The sequence below is a fragment of the Cryptomeria japonica genome, chromosome 6 (assembly GCF_030272615.1).
Source record: "Cryptomeria japonica chromosome 6, Sugi_1.0, whole genome shotgun sequence".
NCBI classification, from domain to species: Eukaryota; Viridiplantae; Streptophyta; class Pinopsida; order Cupressales; family Cupressaceae; genus Cryptomeria; species Cryptomeria japonica.
The window spans coordinates 201,258,636-201,278,317 of NC_081410.1; the positions used below are offsets into that span (position 1 = coordinate 201,258,636).

General features: G+C 39.0%; 2 protein-coding genes across 4 annotated transcripts in view; both read left to right on the forward strand.

Annotated features, from left to right (window-relative positions):
- Positions 1-19,682, forward strand: part of LOC131042329 (uncharacterized) — a 244,112-nt gene that overhangs the window by 188,936 nt on the left and 35,494 nt on the right. The window lies entirely within an intron of this gene.
- LOC131042327 (uncharacterized) lies at positions 17,224-19,681 on the forward strand. The gene is made up of 4 exons (XM_057975677.2): positions 17,224-18,291; positions 18,408-18,743; positions 18,872-18,944; positions 19,047-19,681. Exons 1-4 carry the CDS (start codon positions 17,251-17,253, stop codon positions 19,253-19,255), a joined length of 1,659 nt encoding a protein of 552 aa, XP_057831660.2. The 5' UTR covers positions 17,224-17,250; the 3' UTR covers positions 19,256-19,681.

Consider the following 19,682-nt stretch of genomic DNA (forward strand, 5'->3'; position numbering starts at 1 on the left):
CTCGGCTTGTCCTTTGGGTATGAGTGTGCTCTTCTCTGGTGAAAATCCTTCTTAATCTCCCTTCTAATCCTCCTTTTTCTAACCCCTTCATAATGACACGATTGCCCATATATATGGAGTCAATCGATGGGGGTGTCTATTCGCTCAGAGAGTCACATTGATCATTGTCGCATCTCTCCAATAAACTAATCAATTATTATCATTAGTTAATGGAATCGGTGTGGTCAATCCTTAACCATGCTCGATATCATCCTTTGCTGGAAATCAATAATCAATACTTATTGTTTCGATGGCAACATATTCTCAGCTCCTCCGTAATTGTCTGTCCCAGTCCGATATGAAGACTGCGTATTTAATCCATGAATGGTATCAGTATCTGCTGATTCCCCCATGGCATACTATTATTGATGATGATCGTGCTAGAGGAATCAGGTATATTACCGCTGTCACGTGGTATGACTGTGTATCCGGCTGTCTCTTCTACAACTTCGTCTCTTTCAGAGACTTCACGAAGTTGATCCCTTGCGTCAGGAATGGGGACATCTCAGTTTCCCCCTCTTGATTTTGCTTGTCCTCAAGCAATATACTGTCTTCCTTTTTCCTGCATCAAAATTAGTGACACCATATATATATAAATCAAAGTAATGTTAATTATACTTGACTGAGGGGTTGGCTACCTTGAGCCCTTGCCTAATTTGGCTCCCTTGAGCCTTTGTGGAAACTGACCTTCTCTGGGTCATTCTGTCCTATTGGCTACCCTGAGCCTTCTTATGTGAACTGACTTTCTTTGAGTCATTTGTAAATAGACTTCCTTGAGCCCTTATACGTAGAGAGGATTGACCTTGTTTGTGTCATCCTCCTCACCTAGGGTGCTGGCTTCCTTGAGCCAAGCTGCCCACACCGGCTTCCTTGAGCCAAGCTGCCCACACTGGCTTCCTTGAGCCCTTACACCTAGAGAGGATTGACCTTCTTTGTGTCATCCTGCTCATTTAGGGTGCTGGCTTCCTTGAGCCTTGCACTTAGAGAGATTGACCTTCTTTGTGTCATCCTGCTCATTTAGGGTGCTGGCTTCCTTGAGCCTAGCTGCCCATATTGGCTTTCTGGAGCCTTACACTTAGAGAGGATTGACCTTCTTTGTGTCATCCTACTTATCTAGGCAGGGTGTTAGTTTCCTTGAGCCATACAACCCTTCTATGTACTTGCCTAATTCTTGAATGGTTCATGTATTATCATTTGATTGTAGAATTATGATTTGTATATGTTGTGAGGTATTCACACATCGCCCCATTGCAAATGGGGACCCCCACTTTTTTCTGCTTTCTAGGATGGTGTTAGAGTCTTTGCTATTAACCTTTGCATTGAAGGGGTATAATTTCCTAAATGGCTAGAGGGTTCATCAAGTTAGGTTTGTCTCCTTAAGTTTTAATGAAGACAGTCAGTTATCGAGGCTTTTAGAGTGGATGACTTGTCTTTCGCTTGTAGGGCTATGATTGAATTGAGTGACTAAGATAGGTCAACTTAAGCATGGAAGTCGGAAGGGGGAGCCCTTTTAGATCAAACCTAATCAACCATGCAAATGTTTCTTTCATCTTCCAAGTGACTTATATGCATCCTAGTGAGAGATAATCTTCAAGATCAAATTTTTTTGACTAAGTATATAAAAATTTCAATTGCTCCCCATTAGGAGCGAATTCCACTTTGTGTGCTCAAATCTCAGAGCAAAATTCCTCCTAAAACCTCACATCGAGCATGGTCCGATGCATTTAAGTTGAAAAAGTGAAGGAGAGTGAGCGAAGGAGAGTTAAGTGTCAACTTGAGAGTCACTTCAAGTGCTCCTCTTCAGGAGCGAAATCCACTTCAAGTGCTCTTTAGTGGAAGCGAATTTCACTTCTAGTGCCCTAAGATAGGAGTGAAGTTTCCTCTTGGGCTTTCCATGAGGTTAGTTGGTCATGTTTTCATCAATGAATGGTTAAAGCTTTAAGGTTGAGCCCATAGGATGAAGATAAGTGAGTGAGACCAAGTTGAATGTCAAGTTTGAAGACTACTTCAAGTGCACCACTTTTGGAACGAATTTGCCTTTGAAGCCTTGATTGAGTACGATTTAAAGCATTTGAGTTGTCATGAAGGAAGATAGTGAGCAAGACTTAAATGCAAAATTCACTACAAGTGCTCCTTCTTTGGAGCGAATTTCACTTCAAGTGCTCCGTCTTTAGAGCGAATTTACCCCTGAAGCCTCGAATGAGTGTGCTTTAGTGCATCCGAATTGTCATTAGTGAGCGAGACTTCATTTTGGAAAACAACTTCAAGTGCTCCTTATTTGGATCGATTTCAACTTCAAGTGGTCTTCTTTGGAGAGATTTCAACTCCAAGTGCTCCCTAGTTGGAGTGGAATTTACTTCATGTGGCCAAGGTTAGGAGCGAAATTACTTGTAGAGCCCTCTTCTAAGTTAATTTGATGCCTCCACTTGTATGAATGACAAAGTATTCAAACCTGAAGTGATGAAAGGCAGAATTGGACTAGGTTTGAGAGAACTTCTATTGCCCCTTATTGGGAGAGAAATCCTCTTCTCTTGCCTCTATCTTGGATCAAAGTCATTTTCAATGCATTCAATAAAGGTGATATGATCAATTCTACACATGAAAACTAAATCTTAAGAGATCAATTGTTATATTTAACGTATATATCATGTGTGTTAGATGCCCATTTGTTTGTTTTGTAGGAGATGAAGAAAGAAATCAAGGGGATCAGGTTGGAGGAGGATCAAAACAAGTGTCGTAAGGAGGAAATTGCAATGTCAAGGTCAAGAAGATGTCCTCAAAAGGAAAACCTCATCAGCAAATACAAAAACATCAAGGATGGTGATTGCAAAGCAAAAGGAGGAAGATTGTAAGATCTACACCACGATGCAAAGGGGAAAACTTCATTTACAAGCATGAGAATGCCCGAGAGGAATCTCAACTCTCACCACACCATGGAGACATGAAGAGATCAAAGGAGTGCGAAGGAGAAATCATACAATCACCCCAAGGCAAGCAAGCAAGGATGGAGGAACGACTGAGCTACATCAATGCTTCCCATCACCACTACTTTGAGCAAACTTGAAATGTTGAGTATCAAGAGAAATCTCTCGACATCCCTTCATGATAATCTACCAAGTACGAGAGCAAATTGAGGTGGCATCCCAGTCACTACCTCCACCAATCAAAGAAGTTCCACATCAACATGTCTAGGTGCAATGTACCTGACTCGTCCATGATGGCACAAACTTCGAGGCACCTACCCCTATTATCTATGGGTTGTGTCAAAATGTTGTAATTATTTCATTGGCCAGAATAGAGTTTGTTTTAGCAAACCCTAATTAAGGTTTTCATTGTAGAATCTTGGCCATTGATGGAGAATCATTCCTGGCCATTCATTGTAAAATGAGCTCTCTATATAAAGCTCAAGCTCTTCATTTGTAAGGGTTAATAGTGAAGAGAATAATAGAATAGTTAGTAGTTCAAGAATAGTTCAATAGCAGATAATAGCTAGAGTAGAGTAGGAGGAGAAGGCAGAAATTGTTGCCAAAAGTTGTAAATAAACTCCCTTTTCATTGAAGTTATGGTGGAATGTGTTGTTTCTTTACAAGTGCATGGTTTCTTGTTGAATTTTCATGTTAGATGATGATAATAAGATGGAATGGAAGAATTTGTTGAATTCATTTATGTGGAATCCGTTTCGTCCATACCACTAGCCTCTTGTAGGTGTGCCTTGCGTGGTCAACTGGAATGATATGAGCTTGACTTCAAATTGTTATATATCCATTGTTTATGCTTTAACTTGAATGGAGATTAATGTTTGATGGTAGTGATTTGAACATCTTTGAATTATCCCTTAGAAGATTGCACTGAGCTTGTGTCAAATTATTCAAGTTGATGGTGAGACCTCGCCCAGTAGGATTCCATTGAATCATTCACCCATTTTCTTGCAATCTGAGGATTAGAATAGGCTTTCTAAACCCTTTCCTTTTGTCCTTTTCTCAACTCAAGCTAGTTTAGGATAAAAAGCATAACAAGATTGCAACATCAGATGATCAAGTTCCAGCGATTCAAGCATTCAACAATTCAACGTAAGTCCCCTTTGTGATTCCAGCATAATCAGATCAAACCATTGAGCTTATCCACATGTCGTGACCCAACATTCATGAACTTTGGAGTTATCCCAAGTGATCCTTAAGCTAATCTGCAACATTTGAGTAACTTTGTTCAAGAGAGGATAATATACTTTTGGGCATTTTATTCTGTGTTCGCATGTGCATGAAAAACACATCAACAATATATTTTTCTAATATTTATAATTAAGATACAATGGTATTATTTCATTATATGTTTTTATATATGAGTGTTGCTCCCTTTCTATAGTGCCTCAACGTCTTCTTTCTTTTCCCATGTGGCATCTTCCATAGGCAGGCCCTTCCATTGAATTAGGAATTCGGTGATGGTTCTATTTCGTAAATTTCTTTCTCTACTATCCAAGATAATCTCTGGTTCTAATATGAGTTTTCCTTCATCATCAAGCAGTGGCAATTGTGTACATGGGACAACTTGCTGTCCTAGGATCTTTTTCAACTGGGATACATGAAATACATTATGGATCTTGTTGCTTTCGGGGAGCTCTACTTCATAAGCTACTCCTCCTATCTTCCTCAAGACCTTGTAGGGACCATAGAATCGTGGTTTGAGTTTTTCCACTCCACTTGACTTAATTGATGATTGTTTGTACGTTGTAACCTCAAGAACACCATGTCTCCTTCAAATGATCTTTCCACACGGCTCCTATCAGCGTATAGTTTTTGCTGATTTTGGGCTTTATGGAGGTTCTCCTTGAGGGTATTCATGATATCAACATTCTGCTGAACAAAGTCTTTAGCCTCGGGTGCTTTACTTTCTTGGACAAGGTCCCCAAATGATGTGGCTTCATCCCTATGGACATGTGATGTGTGTTGTTATAGAAGTACTCTCCAAGATACAACCATTTAGGCCATGCTCTCTGCTGCCTTGCGATGTAGTTCCTTAGATACTTCTATCCATTTATTAACAATCTCGGTTTGACCATCGGTTTCCGACTAATAGCTGGTGCTAGGTGTAAGTTTTGTACTTGCTAATCTGAAAAGTTCTTGCCAAAATTGGCTAAGAATGCAGTTGTCCCTATCGCTGACTATATTTTTTGGCAAACCATGAAGTCTAGAAACTTTCTTAAAGAACACTTCTGCTATTTGAACTGCACTATAACTGGTAGATATGGCAAAGAATTGAGCATACTTTGTAAGTCTATCTACTATAACATAAATACAATCCTTACCATGCACCTTAGGTAGACCAGTTATAAAATCTATGGAGATACTTTCCCACTTCTGGTTTGGAATGGGCAGTGGTTGTAGGAGGCCTGCTGGGTGTCCCTGTTCTACCTTGTTTTGTTGGCAAGTCATACATTCTTGCACATGTTTGAGGACGTCTTTCTTTGGTCCCTTCCATGAGTATCTTTCCCGAATCTTCTTATATGTTTTGTAGTAACCTTGATGTCCTGCTAGGGGATTGTCATGGTGCTTCGTTAGAATTTTATCTTTCATCGTTGAATGTGTAGGAAGGTATACCCTGTTTTTGTATAAAATAATGTCTTCACATACCTTGTATTCATCATTTGGCATCCTCCCTTCTAGAATTTCATTGGCAAGGGGATCTTTGGCATATTCGGTGAGGATGTCATTCTTCCAACCTTCTGTAAGGCTTGTGATGGGTCCACGCAAGGGTGTCTTGACAAAGCATCCGCCACCACATAATGGATTCCTTTGACATATTCAATGTCAAAATGATAAGCTTGTATCTTACTGTTGTGACCATTTCACACATTGCCCCATTGCAAATGGGGACCCCTGCTTTTTTGCTTTCTAGGGTTTGTTTTTAGGTTTTTTAGGGTTTTGTCAGTTAGCCTTTGCATTTTGAGTGTTGCCAAGGGGATCACTTGGATAGCAGGTTCTGCTTGAGTTAGGTCAAGTTGGTGAGTGATGAAGTCTGAAAGTCCTTATCCTGAAATTTGGCTAAGACTGAAAGTCTTGATCCTGAAATTTGGCTAAGTCTGGAAATTGAAAAACCTCCAAAAACTAGATTTTGCAATATAACTCCTGGAGGTCTGAAACCACTCTCAAACATCCTGAAAGTATATATGGAATATAACTTAAAGTATCCTTCTTCTTTCTTATACTTAAATGTTATATTCCATAAAATTATCCTGACAAAGAGTTCAAAAATTCAAAAATCGCTCCTAACCCTCAGAGAGGGCCCATAGCGAAAAATCGCTCCTGACCCTTAGAGAGGGCCCAGGGCGAGATTTTGATTTACTTCATTTTGCAATGGAAAAGGACTAAGTTTTGAGCATGAAAGGGAAATGAATGACTTTCTCCACCTGCATGAAAAAGTTTTGACTAGAAATGATGAAGGACTTTGTTGAAAACAAAAAAATCGCTCCGGACCCTCAAAGAGGGCCCACAGCGATTTTCTTTGTGTGCACATTTTTGGACCTTTCTTGGACATGAATTTTTATTCATAGCAAAGAACAAGACGATATCTCCCTTGGCAAAGTGATTTTTAGATGAAAAGTGAAGCATTTTGATCCAGGTAGCAAAAATCGCTCTTGACCCTCAGAGAGGGTCCATAGCGAGATTTTCAAATATGCACTATTCTTGCAAGATCAAAGTGATTTTATGATTGAAAGGGATGAAGGAAAGCATGTTCTATCCGTTGAATATAATTTGGAGGATCAACACAAGAAGAAATCAACCCAAAATGAAAAAGTCGCTCCTGACCCTCACTGAAGGCCCACAGCGAGAAATCGCTCCGAACCCTCAGAGAGGGCCCACAGCTCGAAACCTAAAATGGGAAATTTTCATCCAAGTTTGAGGAAAGCTAAGGTTAGGCATGGTTTTGAAACGATGTTTGAAAAGCCTTGAAGTGAAAAGAAATCGTTGAGAATCAATATTTTGAAGGCAATTACAAAATTCGCTCCGGACCCTCAAAGAGGGCCCATAGCGATTTTTTAGTTTTCTCTCCTTTGTTTGAAGAATTGAGACAAAATCTTGCTTGGACAGGAGGAGAACGTGATGTGTTATGCCTTGGAGGTGATTTGAAGATTAAAAGATAAAGGAATTTGCCTAAAACCAAAAAATCGCTCCGGACCCTCACTAAAGGCCCACAGCGAGATTTTCAAAAAATGCATGTTTTCTTCAAAATGGTGCTAAGGCAAGGTTAGGACAAGGAGAAAGGACCTCCAAGAGCGTGATGAATATTATTTTGCCTTTGAAACTTGATGATTTTGGTCAGAAAATGAAAAGTTGCTCCGGACCCTCAGTGAAGGCCCACAGCGAAAAATTGCTCTGGACCCTCAGAGAGGGCCCATAGCGATATTGTTGAAAATCCTCATTTTACCTTGCAACACCAAAGCGAATTTAGTTGGAGTGGATAAAGCAAGGAAGTTGCTTAACGAGTGAAGTTTCAATGAAAAATGATGAAGAATCAAGCCTAAAATCAAAAAATCCCTCCTGACCCTCAGAGAGGGCCCATAACGATTTTCCAGTTTCCTCTCCTTTTTTTGAGGAATTGAGACGAAATCTTGTGTGGATAGGAAGAAGAGATGATATTTTATGTCTTGGAAGCAATTTGGAATCCAAAAGATGAAGGATTAAGAGCAAGATTGAAAAATCGCTCCTGACTTTCACTGAAGGTCCAGGGCGAAACTGGTGATATCCTTCATTTTTACATTTTTGAGCGTTGATATTCCTTAAAATTCACAAAATTGCTCACTTCGAAGCCTTTGGAAAGATTAAATCAAATTTGCATTAAATTAAAGGCATTTTAATTTAATTTTGTACCTTGAAATAATCAAAATAAGCATCTTAGAGGTATTAAAATTAATTTAATAAATTAAAAAATTTACAAGTTGAGCGCTCAAATACATTTATTTGCTTTTACAAGCAAGTCGGCCTTCTTTTGAGGAGGATTTTATTTCATTTTCATTTCCCTTTTGGCAAGTCGGCCTTGGAGAGAAGAGAGGTGAGCGCTCTATATATTGGAGGGGCTTGTTTCATATTTCAAATCATTCATTCATCCTTTTTCAAGTGCAGAGTTGAAGTGCGAATTGGAGGAGCGAAATCTGGCTAGAGTGGAGCGAATTTCTACTAGGTGTTGAAGATCAAAGAGGGTGGAGTCTATTCTTTTTGAAGCTAGAGGAGGCGCAATTCATCCAAGGGAGAATTTTGATTTTGCCTAGCAAAATCCATTTTTTTACATCATTTCTTAGAGTTTAATACTCAAGAGGAGGTATGGCAAAATCATCTTGACACTCTTGTTCAAGGTTTGATTTTTGGACATTTGTTTTGGAAAAATCTAAGTATTGCATAGTTAATTAGGAAATGATAACTCAAGATTTATCATGAAGTTTCCTAATTAAGATCTTAAATCTTCCTTTTGAATCCTAATTTCTACACTTCAAGATATATTACTAATTTTGAAATGTTGTGTAGGTATCAAGATGGCGACTCCTGAGGCTGGAGTATCTACAAGTAGGCAGGTCCTCATCAAAGAATATCCGGTCCAGGACAAAGATAATCTCCTCCAACTCAGTATCATCAAGGACGATCAAGCAAGGATAAGAGTGACCTCCTCCAATCTAGCATCGACAAGGACGGCCTTCTTTGGACTAACATCATCAAGGGTGACCTCTTCCAATCCAGGATTCCAAGGCGAGGTACATCAATCATCCTGCACATCAAAGACAAAATAAGTCAGAGCAAGGGTTCGTTGAAGAAGCAGATAGTTTCAGAAGAGTTAATTAAAACTAGCTTCTCAACAACATCAAATTGGCATCAACCAAGTGTCAGACGAGTTGGCATCCTAGTCATCACTTCTCCAGTCTGTGTGGTCCACCACAGCATGTCCAGATTCAATGTACTTAACTCATGGAAGGTGGCACAAACTTCGATGTACCTACCCCAGCTATCTATTGGTCGAATTTTCCAGAGAAGACATGTGTCCTTAAAATGTAATTTTATCATTGGTCAAGCATTAAATGTTATGTAATGGTTGTAACAAACCCTAATTAGGGTTTTCATTGTTGAATCTTGGCCATTGATCTCAAATTCATCTAGGCCATCGAATTGTATTGTGGGCACTATATAGGCCCCGGTTCTTCATTTGTAAAGGCTAATAGGAAGGAAGTTAGAGAGAAGATAGATAGAGAGTAGTTAGAAGGTGATTAGCCAGTTGATAGAATAGCAATTAGAGTAGAGTAGAGGGAGAAGGCAAAGATTGTTGCCAAGATGTTGTTGTAAAAGACTTGTACAACTTCATTGAAGAAATCGTGAAATTTATGGGTCGATTTGACAATTTGCATGGTCTCTATACTTCTCATATTTGATTTCATGTTATTAGATGAGTGGAAGAAATGTGCTTGATTGATGGTGAAATTCGTATATCCACACTACTAGCAGTTTGTTGATTGCAGACTTGCCTTGTGTAGTCAACTGGAATCATTCAGCTTAAGCTTAACTTCAATTGTCGCTTCATCATTGATATGCATCAGCCTGATGGTGTCTATGCCTGTAGTGATGATTTGAACATCATAAAGCTTTCCTTCGAAGATCGCACTAACCTTGTGGAGATGGTCCTATGATGTCAAAACAAGACTTAGTTAGAATTTCATCAAAGATCATTCATTGCTCCTACATTCTTAGTATTAGGATTAGATCCTTTCCTCGCCCTCATCTTTTTTCCTTTTTTCAAATCAAAGTTAGTAAAAAATTGTGTTCCAGCAATATTCAAAGCAAATCAGACGTTCAGTCATCAAGTGTAAGTCCCCTTGTGATTCCAGCAAATCACATCATACCACAGAGAGCTTATCCACACGTAGAGATCCTACAACGAGGAACCTTGAAGTCATCCCGATTGATCCTTTTCGCGATATCTTCAGCATTCGGAGACTTTACTCAAGAGAGGATAAGGTACCCTTAGGTATTTTATTCTGTGTTTGATAGTGTACAAAATACACATCAACACTTACTTATCAATTTCTATTGACGACCATTCAAATCCTTTTGGTTTATAAAATAACGTAGACTATTATGGTTCGTCTTAACATGAAACTTTCCACATACAAAATATTGTCGAAATGTTGCTAAGGCATGCATAATAGGTAACATTTCTTTGTTATAAATTGAATAGTATTTTTCTATTGGGTGTCTTCTTTGCATGAGGACTGCTCCAATCCCTTCTCCCGACGCATCACATTGCAATTCGAATGGTAGTGTGAAATCCGGAATAGCTAGAACTGGACATGAACTCGTGGTTTCCTCCAATTAGTCAAATGCTTGTTGTGCTTTATCATTCCATGAGAAAGCTCCTTTCTTGGTTAGGTCCATGAGGGGTGCTGCCATTTTGGAAAAACCTTTAACAAAGCGTCTATAATAGCTGCATAACCCTACAAAACCCTTGAGTTGGGTCAAGGTTTTGGGTGTCGACCATTCCTTAATAGCTTGTATCTTTTCCTCATCAATGCTCACCCCTTCTTCATTAATCTTATGGCCTAAGTAGAGTGTCTCCCTCATGCCAAATTCGCATTTTGACTCTTTAGCATACAAGGATTCTCTTTCTAGGATGCTTAGGATTTCATCAACATGTTGGAGATGTTCTTCCCAAGTTTTGCTGTAAATGAGAATATCATCAAAAAATACAAGTAAAAACTTTCTCAATTGCTGACAGAAAATGTGATTCATATATAATTGAAAAGTGGCTGGTGTGTTTGTAAGGCCGAAGGGCATGACCAAAAATTCAAAATGCCCATAATGACATCGGAAGGTTGTCTTGGGTACATCTTCCTCCTTCATTCTTATTTGGTGATAACTTGTTCGCAGATCAATCTTTGAGAAATATCTTGCCCCATGAAGCTCATCGATCAATTCATCAATTCTGGGTATTGGGTACCTATTCTTGATGGTTCTTTTGTTGAGGGCTCGGTAGTCTATGCACATCCTCATGGTTCTGTCCTTTTTCTTGACGAAAACAACGGATGAAGCAAAGGGGCTGCAGCTTGGTTGAATGTGTCCCATCTTAAGAAGTTCATTGATGGTTTTCTCAATCTCCTCCTCGAATCTTCATGGATGTCTATAGGGAGTGGTAATTATTGGTTTGACACCTTCTTCAAGTTCTATGGAGTGTTCAAATCCCCTCCTTGGCGGGATTGCACGTAGAATATCTTCGAAAACCCTCTTATGCCTTCTCAAGATAGGCTGCAAGTCTATATGAAGTTGAGCCATGGGTGAGTTTGGACCAGATTTGTCTAAGATCAAACATTGGGCGATCCATTCTCCTTGCCCATGTCGAACGATCCTTTCTATATTTTTGCAAGAAACCATTTTTGGATCTCCATTAGGTAGACCCTTTAAGGTTACTTCTCGTCCTTCATGCTGAAAACAAACATCAAGATTTGGGAGGTCCATGATGAAGCGACCCAATGAATGGATCCAAGGTCTCCCTTATATTATATCGTTCTCCAATGTGATCACATAGAAGTTCCCTTTAATAATATGATCTCCCAACTTGATCTCTAATTGAGGAATGACCTTGGTGCAATGACTAATAGTCCCATTTGCTAGAGCTACCTTAAATCCTTCAAACTCTTCAGCCCTTAGCTTCCTCCTTGCTACCAAATTCTTGCTGATGAAATTGTTGGAAGCCCCACTATCTACCAAGGAGATTACCTTTCGTCCTTGAAGGATTCCTTTAAGTTTTAGTGGCCTATCTTCATATTCATTTGAAATTACAGCTAAGGTTCCATGTTCTTTCTCTTCTAACCTTGGTCTTTTGTGTTGGCTTTCTTCCCTTCTTTCGTCTTTGGATTCTTCCATTTGATGTAACTGACCTCTCTTACATTGATGATCAGGTCTCCATGGCTCTTTACATCTAAAACATAAGTTCTTCCTTCTCAATTCTTCTCTTTGTCCTAGGCCTTCCTTGGTTTGGCATCTATGACCGGGTCTCCATGTCTCATTGCAAAAGTGGCATTGTGTTTGCCTTTCTCTATGGGATTCATCTCTACGGCCATTCCTAGCATATGCCTTGGAAGTCATGTATCTTGGTCTTTCTTTGGAGTAATTGGCTTCGACTTTGATGGCCCTTTGTATTGCTTCACTCAAATTTTGAGGTCCAAAGGATTCGCTATCTTCTTGATTGACTCTTTGAGTCCTTCTATGAATAGGTATGTGAGCCTTCCTTGAGAGAGGTTGGGGACCATGACTGCTAAGTTCTGAAATTCATTTGCATATTCCTCCACCGTTCCTTGTTGTGTGAGTAGAGTTGTCCTTGAAATACCACTCCGGATGTCTTTGATCAAACCTTCTGATGAGCCTTTGGGTGAATTCACTGTATGTGGTGATGCTTCAGTGATCTTGAGTGACAAGGCCATGGTACCACCAATCGTGTGCTATCCCTGTTAGATGAAGGGTGGCAAATTTGATGGCATTTTCCTCCGTCATAGGGCCGAGTGATAAATATGTATCCAATTTTTGAACTCAAGATTGAGCTGAAAATTTTCCTGTCCCATCAAAGTCTTCTTTCTCCTATTTGGACTGGCTTGGGTTTTTACCTCATAGCTTTCTTTGAACGGAATGCTTTTTTTGCACTTCAGGATCTCATCACCATTTTTAATTACTGGTTCCCCTACCTCCAGCATGGGCTCTTCTCTTGGCAAGAATGATGGCATAGTAGGTCTAAGAATGGAGCCTTGTGACAATTGTTCATTTTCCAATTGATTGGAGTGTGTCTCTTCGCAAATTGGGGTTAACCCTGGCATTGCTATTACTTATGTTTTGAATGGCTCGGAGGATTAACTGATTTGCCTTTACAAATTTGTCATTGGTCTGCTGCATGAAGGTCTTTATTTCCTTTGCCAATTGCTCTGCCATGGCTGCTTGGCCCTTTCTCCACTGATATGTTTGCATTCACCAAATTCCCACAGGCTGGCAGGATACTTTGCTCTGATACCACTGTAATGTTCCCTTCCTAACCTGTCTCAGAAGTTTGCCAATGGACCTCTTACAATGATGGAGATAGTTCAAAATAATAACTGCTATTACTGATGTGAATAAATAACAGTGTGATTATTCAATTTAACATTAATATTAGAGGTATTAGATATGATGTTCTTAATAGGGTCTGTTATACTGAGATCTACAAATGTGCCCTGAATCCTTATATATACTGTCCCTTGTAGGCTCTGACCTGGGACTCACCTTTATTCTGTAGTGTGTATTAAATATGACTCAGATCGTAATTATTATTCCTCATGGGAATATATAGTATGTGCAGAATTTATAAATTTCAATGATTCCGATGACATATGCTGCTGTAGTTCGATATTAAGGACACGTCTGGATTATATGTTGCTAGTGCCACTGTATTATGGCTTCCACGGTGTTTGCGACTGTGAGGAATACCGTGACTAGACCCTGTGTATAACGGATTGATTTATAGTCCCTCTGCTGTGGGCGATTTATTTTGAGTGTCAGACAGTCTACGTACTCCTAGGTCTCGGCTTGTCCTTTGGGTATGAGTGCGCTCTTCTCTGGTGAAAATGCTTCTTAATCTCCCTTCTAATCCTCCTTTTTCTAACCTCTTCGTAATGACACGATTGCCCATATATATGGAGTCAATCGATGGGGGTGTCTATTCGCTTAGAGAGTCACGCTGATCATTGTCGCATCTCTCCAATAAACTAATCGATTATTATCATTAGTTAATGCAATCGGTGTGGTCAATCCTTGACCATGCTCGATATCATCCTTTGCTGGAAATCGATAATCAATACTTACTGTTTCGATGGCAACATATTCTCAGGTCCTCCGTAATTGTCTGTCCCAGTCCGATATGAAGACTGTGTATTTAACCCACGAATGGTATCAGTATCTGCTGATTCCCCCACAGCATACTATTATCAATGATGACCGTTCTAGAGGAATCAGGTATATTACCGCTGTTCCCTTGCGTCAGGAGTGTGGACATCACATAAAACAAGTGAGTGAATAAAAATAAAATTACAAAATTAAACTAAATAAAAAAAAAGTATATCAAAATTAAAAGCAGCAAATTAAAATATTGGAATTTAATAAAAACAACTTGTAGGATTGTAAATTTATAAAAGAAAAAGTTAATTTGATAAAAACTCTCACTTTGCTGATCTGCTCAATGGGCTTGGCAAATGTATCATCCAAATGGTCTTCATGACTCTCTTAGCTTCAGCCTTCTTGTAGTATGTACTCTCCAACCAATTTTTGCTCAATGTTGGGCAATACAATTGGCATACTTTGCGAGGTGAGGTAAATAGATTAGTCAAAAAGTATGTGACTCGTGTAGGCATGAGCTCTTTGCAATTAGTGTACTTTGTAATGAGATTCAAGACATGTGTGAATGTAAATGTGTTTGATGACATTTCTTGCATTTTTCACCACATTATCAAGGAGAAGTTCGTGGTAGTGGGTAGCACGAGGGCCCTAAAACATTTTAGGGTGTTTCATTTGTAGTAGTCTATTAGCTGCCACATATGCAGATGTATTGTCTGTCCTATTTGGATAATATTTTCCATGATCACCTTATGCAACAAACAACACAAGGTCTCAACAATTTTAATTTCACTAGAGGAATCAATAGAAGTTAGAAAAATTGCTATAGTTAAACAAGAAGCATAATTAGCAATACAATTATGATTAACTCTTTCTAGTTGTCATTGTTTAACTTAATAATTTTAATGCCATTAATTTTTAAAACTTTGAATGGTTGTTACCAGCCAATGACAATCATTAATTTTTTTTGAAGTGACTATCATAGGCTGATAGCAGTCATTCAAATTTTAAAGTTAAATAATGACAATTATAAAAGAAAATCTAAAACATCATAATTTTGAATTTGCATTAAGTCTTATGAATGAAGGATCAAACTTGCACCGAGTCAATGAATGGAGGACTGAACTACGAAGTAATGATGATCTTGATATATACCTAAAACTTTGAAGGTTTGTATACTAGCAAAGCTCCAAACAAAACGCTAAAAATCAAAATATAACCTTAGAAATCATGCCCTAATGGTTTCCCTAGTCGTCTATCAACTTTAAAGGATTTGACATAGGAAAATAGTAGTGAACCACGGCGATGCGTTTGCCCCCCAAACCCCTACATCTCTGAGACGAGGACGTCTTTGAGATGGGGGGACGAGGACGGGGCATCCCCCCCATCACACCACCGCCACCAAGATGTCCGAAGATGTCGGGGACATCCAGACGTCTCCGGGATGTCTTAGGAACTCCTAGGAGTCTCCCATAGCCCCAACTTAGAAATTCGAACCCTAAGCACAAATGGTGAAAAATTTGTGAAAATGGCATCCTTGTCTTCAAGCCAGTCTCATTCTCTTCATCAAATATATACATGAAATATAACATTTAAGTATTAATCACATTTCAATATGTCTTTTTCCTTTACTTTAAGTTATATTTCATGTATATATTGGCTGAAATATAACATTTAAGTATTAATCACATTTCAATATGTCTTTTTCCTTTACTTTAAGTTATATTTCATGTATATATTGGCAGGATGTGTGAGAGTGGTTTATTATAATGCAGATTCTAGGTTAAAATTTTCAGACAGTCAAATTTCAATAATCAGCAACCTCCTATCAGTATTCTTTCGATCTATCTAACTCTCTTTGTCTCCCTTCAACTCTAGGCCTATCTGTCTACCTATCACTCTTGCTCTAACCCCTCTCTCTACCTCTCTCTATCTCACTCTCTTCTCTTTCCCCCAAGATCTAGACCTATCTCTACATCTCTCTCTCTTACCCAAACCCTTGCTAGGGGTGCTACCCTTAACCTCGTTTTTGTTTTGCCCCCAAACCCCCATCAAACTATAATTTTAAGCAAGTAATAACTAATAAGCCAATGATGAATCCTAATCATAAATCATATTTTCGATATAATAGAAATCTACAATTTGACAATTTCATTTGTCAAATTTTATTTAGTATTCAAGAAATCTTAGTAATAGAATTTGCAATTTTGCTATTGAACTAATTTGCCATAGTTTCATTTGAAATATAATTCTTATACATATTTTCATAACTAGTTTTTCAAGTACTATATTTATATCAGCACCGCAAACTTAGGCCCTTTGTCCCTTGTCCTTAAAACCCATCCCCGCGTCGCCCCATCCCGCCATCCCCAATGGCCATGGAACATTGGAAATTAGTGGAAAAACTAAATTCACATCACTTTTTACGTCTAACCTATGTTCCATGGAGTCTCAAGACAGGGGGACAATGAAGACGGGGGCACCAAGGGCCTTGATTTGGAGATGGTGGTGCAAATATATCTACTTAAAAATAATAGTTATAAAAGTATACAAGGAATAACATATAAAACTTTGAAATACTAAAACATATTTGATATTTGTCGAATGGATAATGAAAATGTTGAATATCTATATATTTATATCATATTCCAAATGATGTTCGCATTCAAAAATACAACCGGCTAATGGCCTAATGCATCAATCATCACTCATCCCCAATATCCACACCAAATTTCTCATCACTCAAACTATTGGATTCCTCAAGCTTAAGATCCTCCAAAGCAATACCAACCAACCTTACCTTTGCTACATACTCATCAAGCTGCAATGACTCCTCTAGCTCTACATACCATAGTTTTAAAAATCGCGGACTCGCCTCGGACTCGCCACGGACTCGCGAGTCCTTTGGCGCCGCGAGTCGACTCGCCTAGGACTCGCGAGACGAGTCCAGGCGAGTCCTTGCGAAAGACTCGCGAGTCTTTTGCTCGGACTCGCGAGTCTTTCGCAGGGACTCGCGGGCCCAGAAAAACACGCCCGTAAAGGGTAAAAAAACAGTTTTTTTTTTGTTTCTAACTTCATTTTGGTTTTTCTTTGGCCATAGCAAGTTAGAAGGGTTTGGAGGAGTAGAGGGAAGAAGGAAAAATCAGCAAGAGAGATCTAGGTAAGGATTTTTTCTCTTTCTTTTTTTTTTCATTTGAATCATTTCATTGTTTTGAAACTGAAAAAAATCTTGAAAAACAAGGGGATATGCTGCCAAATTTTTTTCTGTTTTCTTTTCTAAGTTATTTCCTCTTTTTTTTTTTTTGTTTTTGAATGCTATTTTTCCCAAATGAATCCCACATTGTCCACTTCGGGTCCCATTGGTCACAGTCGGGGTCGTCAGTCACTTTCATCTTTTGGTGACAATGAGGGTGAGGCTAGTGGTACTCCTGTTAGATCAGACCCTAATTTTTTTGTACCACGCAATGTTCCAGGTGCACAACCTTCACTTGAAGGTACAGGATGGAATAGAGAGAAGCATGAACAAGCACGGATAGCAGCTTCAAACTTTTGGTTTTACAATAATCTATCTTTCAATGCAGCAAACAATGTGTATTGGGAAAGTTTTGTCAATGCATGTACAGTGGCGGGTAAGGGGTTTAAGGCCCCAACAGGTCATGACTTTAGTGGGCCATTGCTAGAGAAAGCTGTGCAAAATACACAAGGTGTGGTTGATGATCAGAAAAGGTATTGGAAGAGAAAAGGATGCAGCATTTTATTTGATGGATGGACAGATGGACGAAATAGGACTCTTCTCAACTTCTTGGTGGCTTCAAATGGTGCAATGGTATTCATAAAGTCTGTTGATGCCTCAAATGAAATAAAAAATGCAGAGACTTTGTGTAATCTGTTGGATGGTGTGGTTCGGGAAGTTGGAGTTGAGAATGTTGTCCAAATTATCACGAACAACGCAGCTGCATATGTATCTGCAGGTAGAATGCTTATGGATAGGCATCCTTCGATTACATGGAGTCCTTGTGCTGCACATTGCTTGGACTTGGTGCTAGAGGACATTGGGAAGATTGGATGGGTGAAGAAGGTGGTTGAAGATGCAAAAAGTGTCACCAAATTCATCTACAACCATACTTGGGTGCTTGCTTTGATGAGAAAACACACAAATGGCAAGGACCTTGTGCGACCTGGAGTGACACGATTTGCTAACCACTTCATCACTTTGCAGAGCATTCTTAGTGCCATTCCTCATCTTAAGCAGATGTTTGTGTCAGATGCTTGGTTGGGGTCTGCATACTCCAAAAGACCTGAAGCAGAGAAGATTGTGAGCATTGTTTTTGATGAAGGGTTCAATAAAAGTGGAGAGGAGTTGACTGCGGTAAGTAACAAACACAAAAGTAAAGTTTATAACTTTATACAATCTTGTCTATTTGCTGATTTTATTTTTTAGGGGTTGATTTTGTACTAATTTAAAATTTGTTTTAATTTTTTTAGGTGACAGAACCTTTGGTAAGGGTTCTTCGTATGGTGGATGGAGAGGGCATGCCAATGGGTTTCATTTATGAGGCCATGTCTAGGGCCAAAGAGGCCATTTCACATTACTATCGTGGAAATACAAGAAAATGTGAAATCCTTTGGCGCATCATTGATCGTAGGTGGACAAACCAACTCCACCAACCGATACATGCCTTCGCCTACTTTTTGAACCCGAAATTCTACTTCTCTGATTCATTTAGGGCTGATGAGGAGGTCATGGCAGGTGTTATTACATGCATTGATAAGATGACACTTGATCCTGAGTTGAGAGACAAGGTTCTTGATGAGTTGGAGGTGAGATTTGACATTTGCAATTGCTCTATCTTTATTTATGAATTCGGAAATGTTCATTATTGAATTTGAGTTAGACACTTTGACTATCTAGTATCTATTTCTGAATTTGGAAATGTTCATTGTTCAAGATCTACAAAAGTGCAGAGGGGAGACTCTTCTCATCACAACTAGCAATTGATAGGAGAGGAAAACAACAACCAGGTAAAAAATTTAGTAACTTAGTTCAATAGTGCAAGAAAAAACCTACAAACTTGATTGTTACATTTTTTTCTCAATTCTAATATTTCTAAATGTTTTTTGTAGATTTATGGTGGGAGAATTATGGTGCCGGCACGCCTAATCTTCAAAAGATAGCTATCCGTGTTTTGTCTCAGCCATGCAGTGCTTCTGGGTGTGAACAAAATTGGAGTGTCTTTGAGAGCATTCACACAAAGAAGAGAAATAGATTGTCACAAAAGCGGCTCAATGATCTAGTATTTGTTCGGTACAACCTTTGCCTTCGATTTAGATAGGTGGAGGGTGTTTCACATGAGGCCATTGACTTGGATGAAATTGATCCATATGGTGATTGGACCATGAATGAACAAAATGATGGTGATGATGTCCTCCTTACCGAAGAAGAAATTGCAAAAATAGAGAGAGGAGCAGCACAAGATGCAGAAGGAGCAAGATTGGATGAAATGGAGGATGAAGATGAAGATGAAGATGAGGATGATGATGAGGACTTTGACTTTGAAGAAGAATCATCTCACCATTTAGATACCACAACACCCACTGCTACTACTTCTAGCTCAAGGCCTGAAAAATTGAGCTATATTAGGAAAAATACAAAGAGGAAGATGTAGTCTTCTCTTTGGTTTGTTCATTCACATTGTTGTTTTTCACATTTGGAGTTGGACATGGACATATCATTATATGTAATTTTTTGAACATTTATAT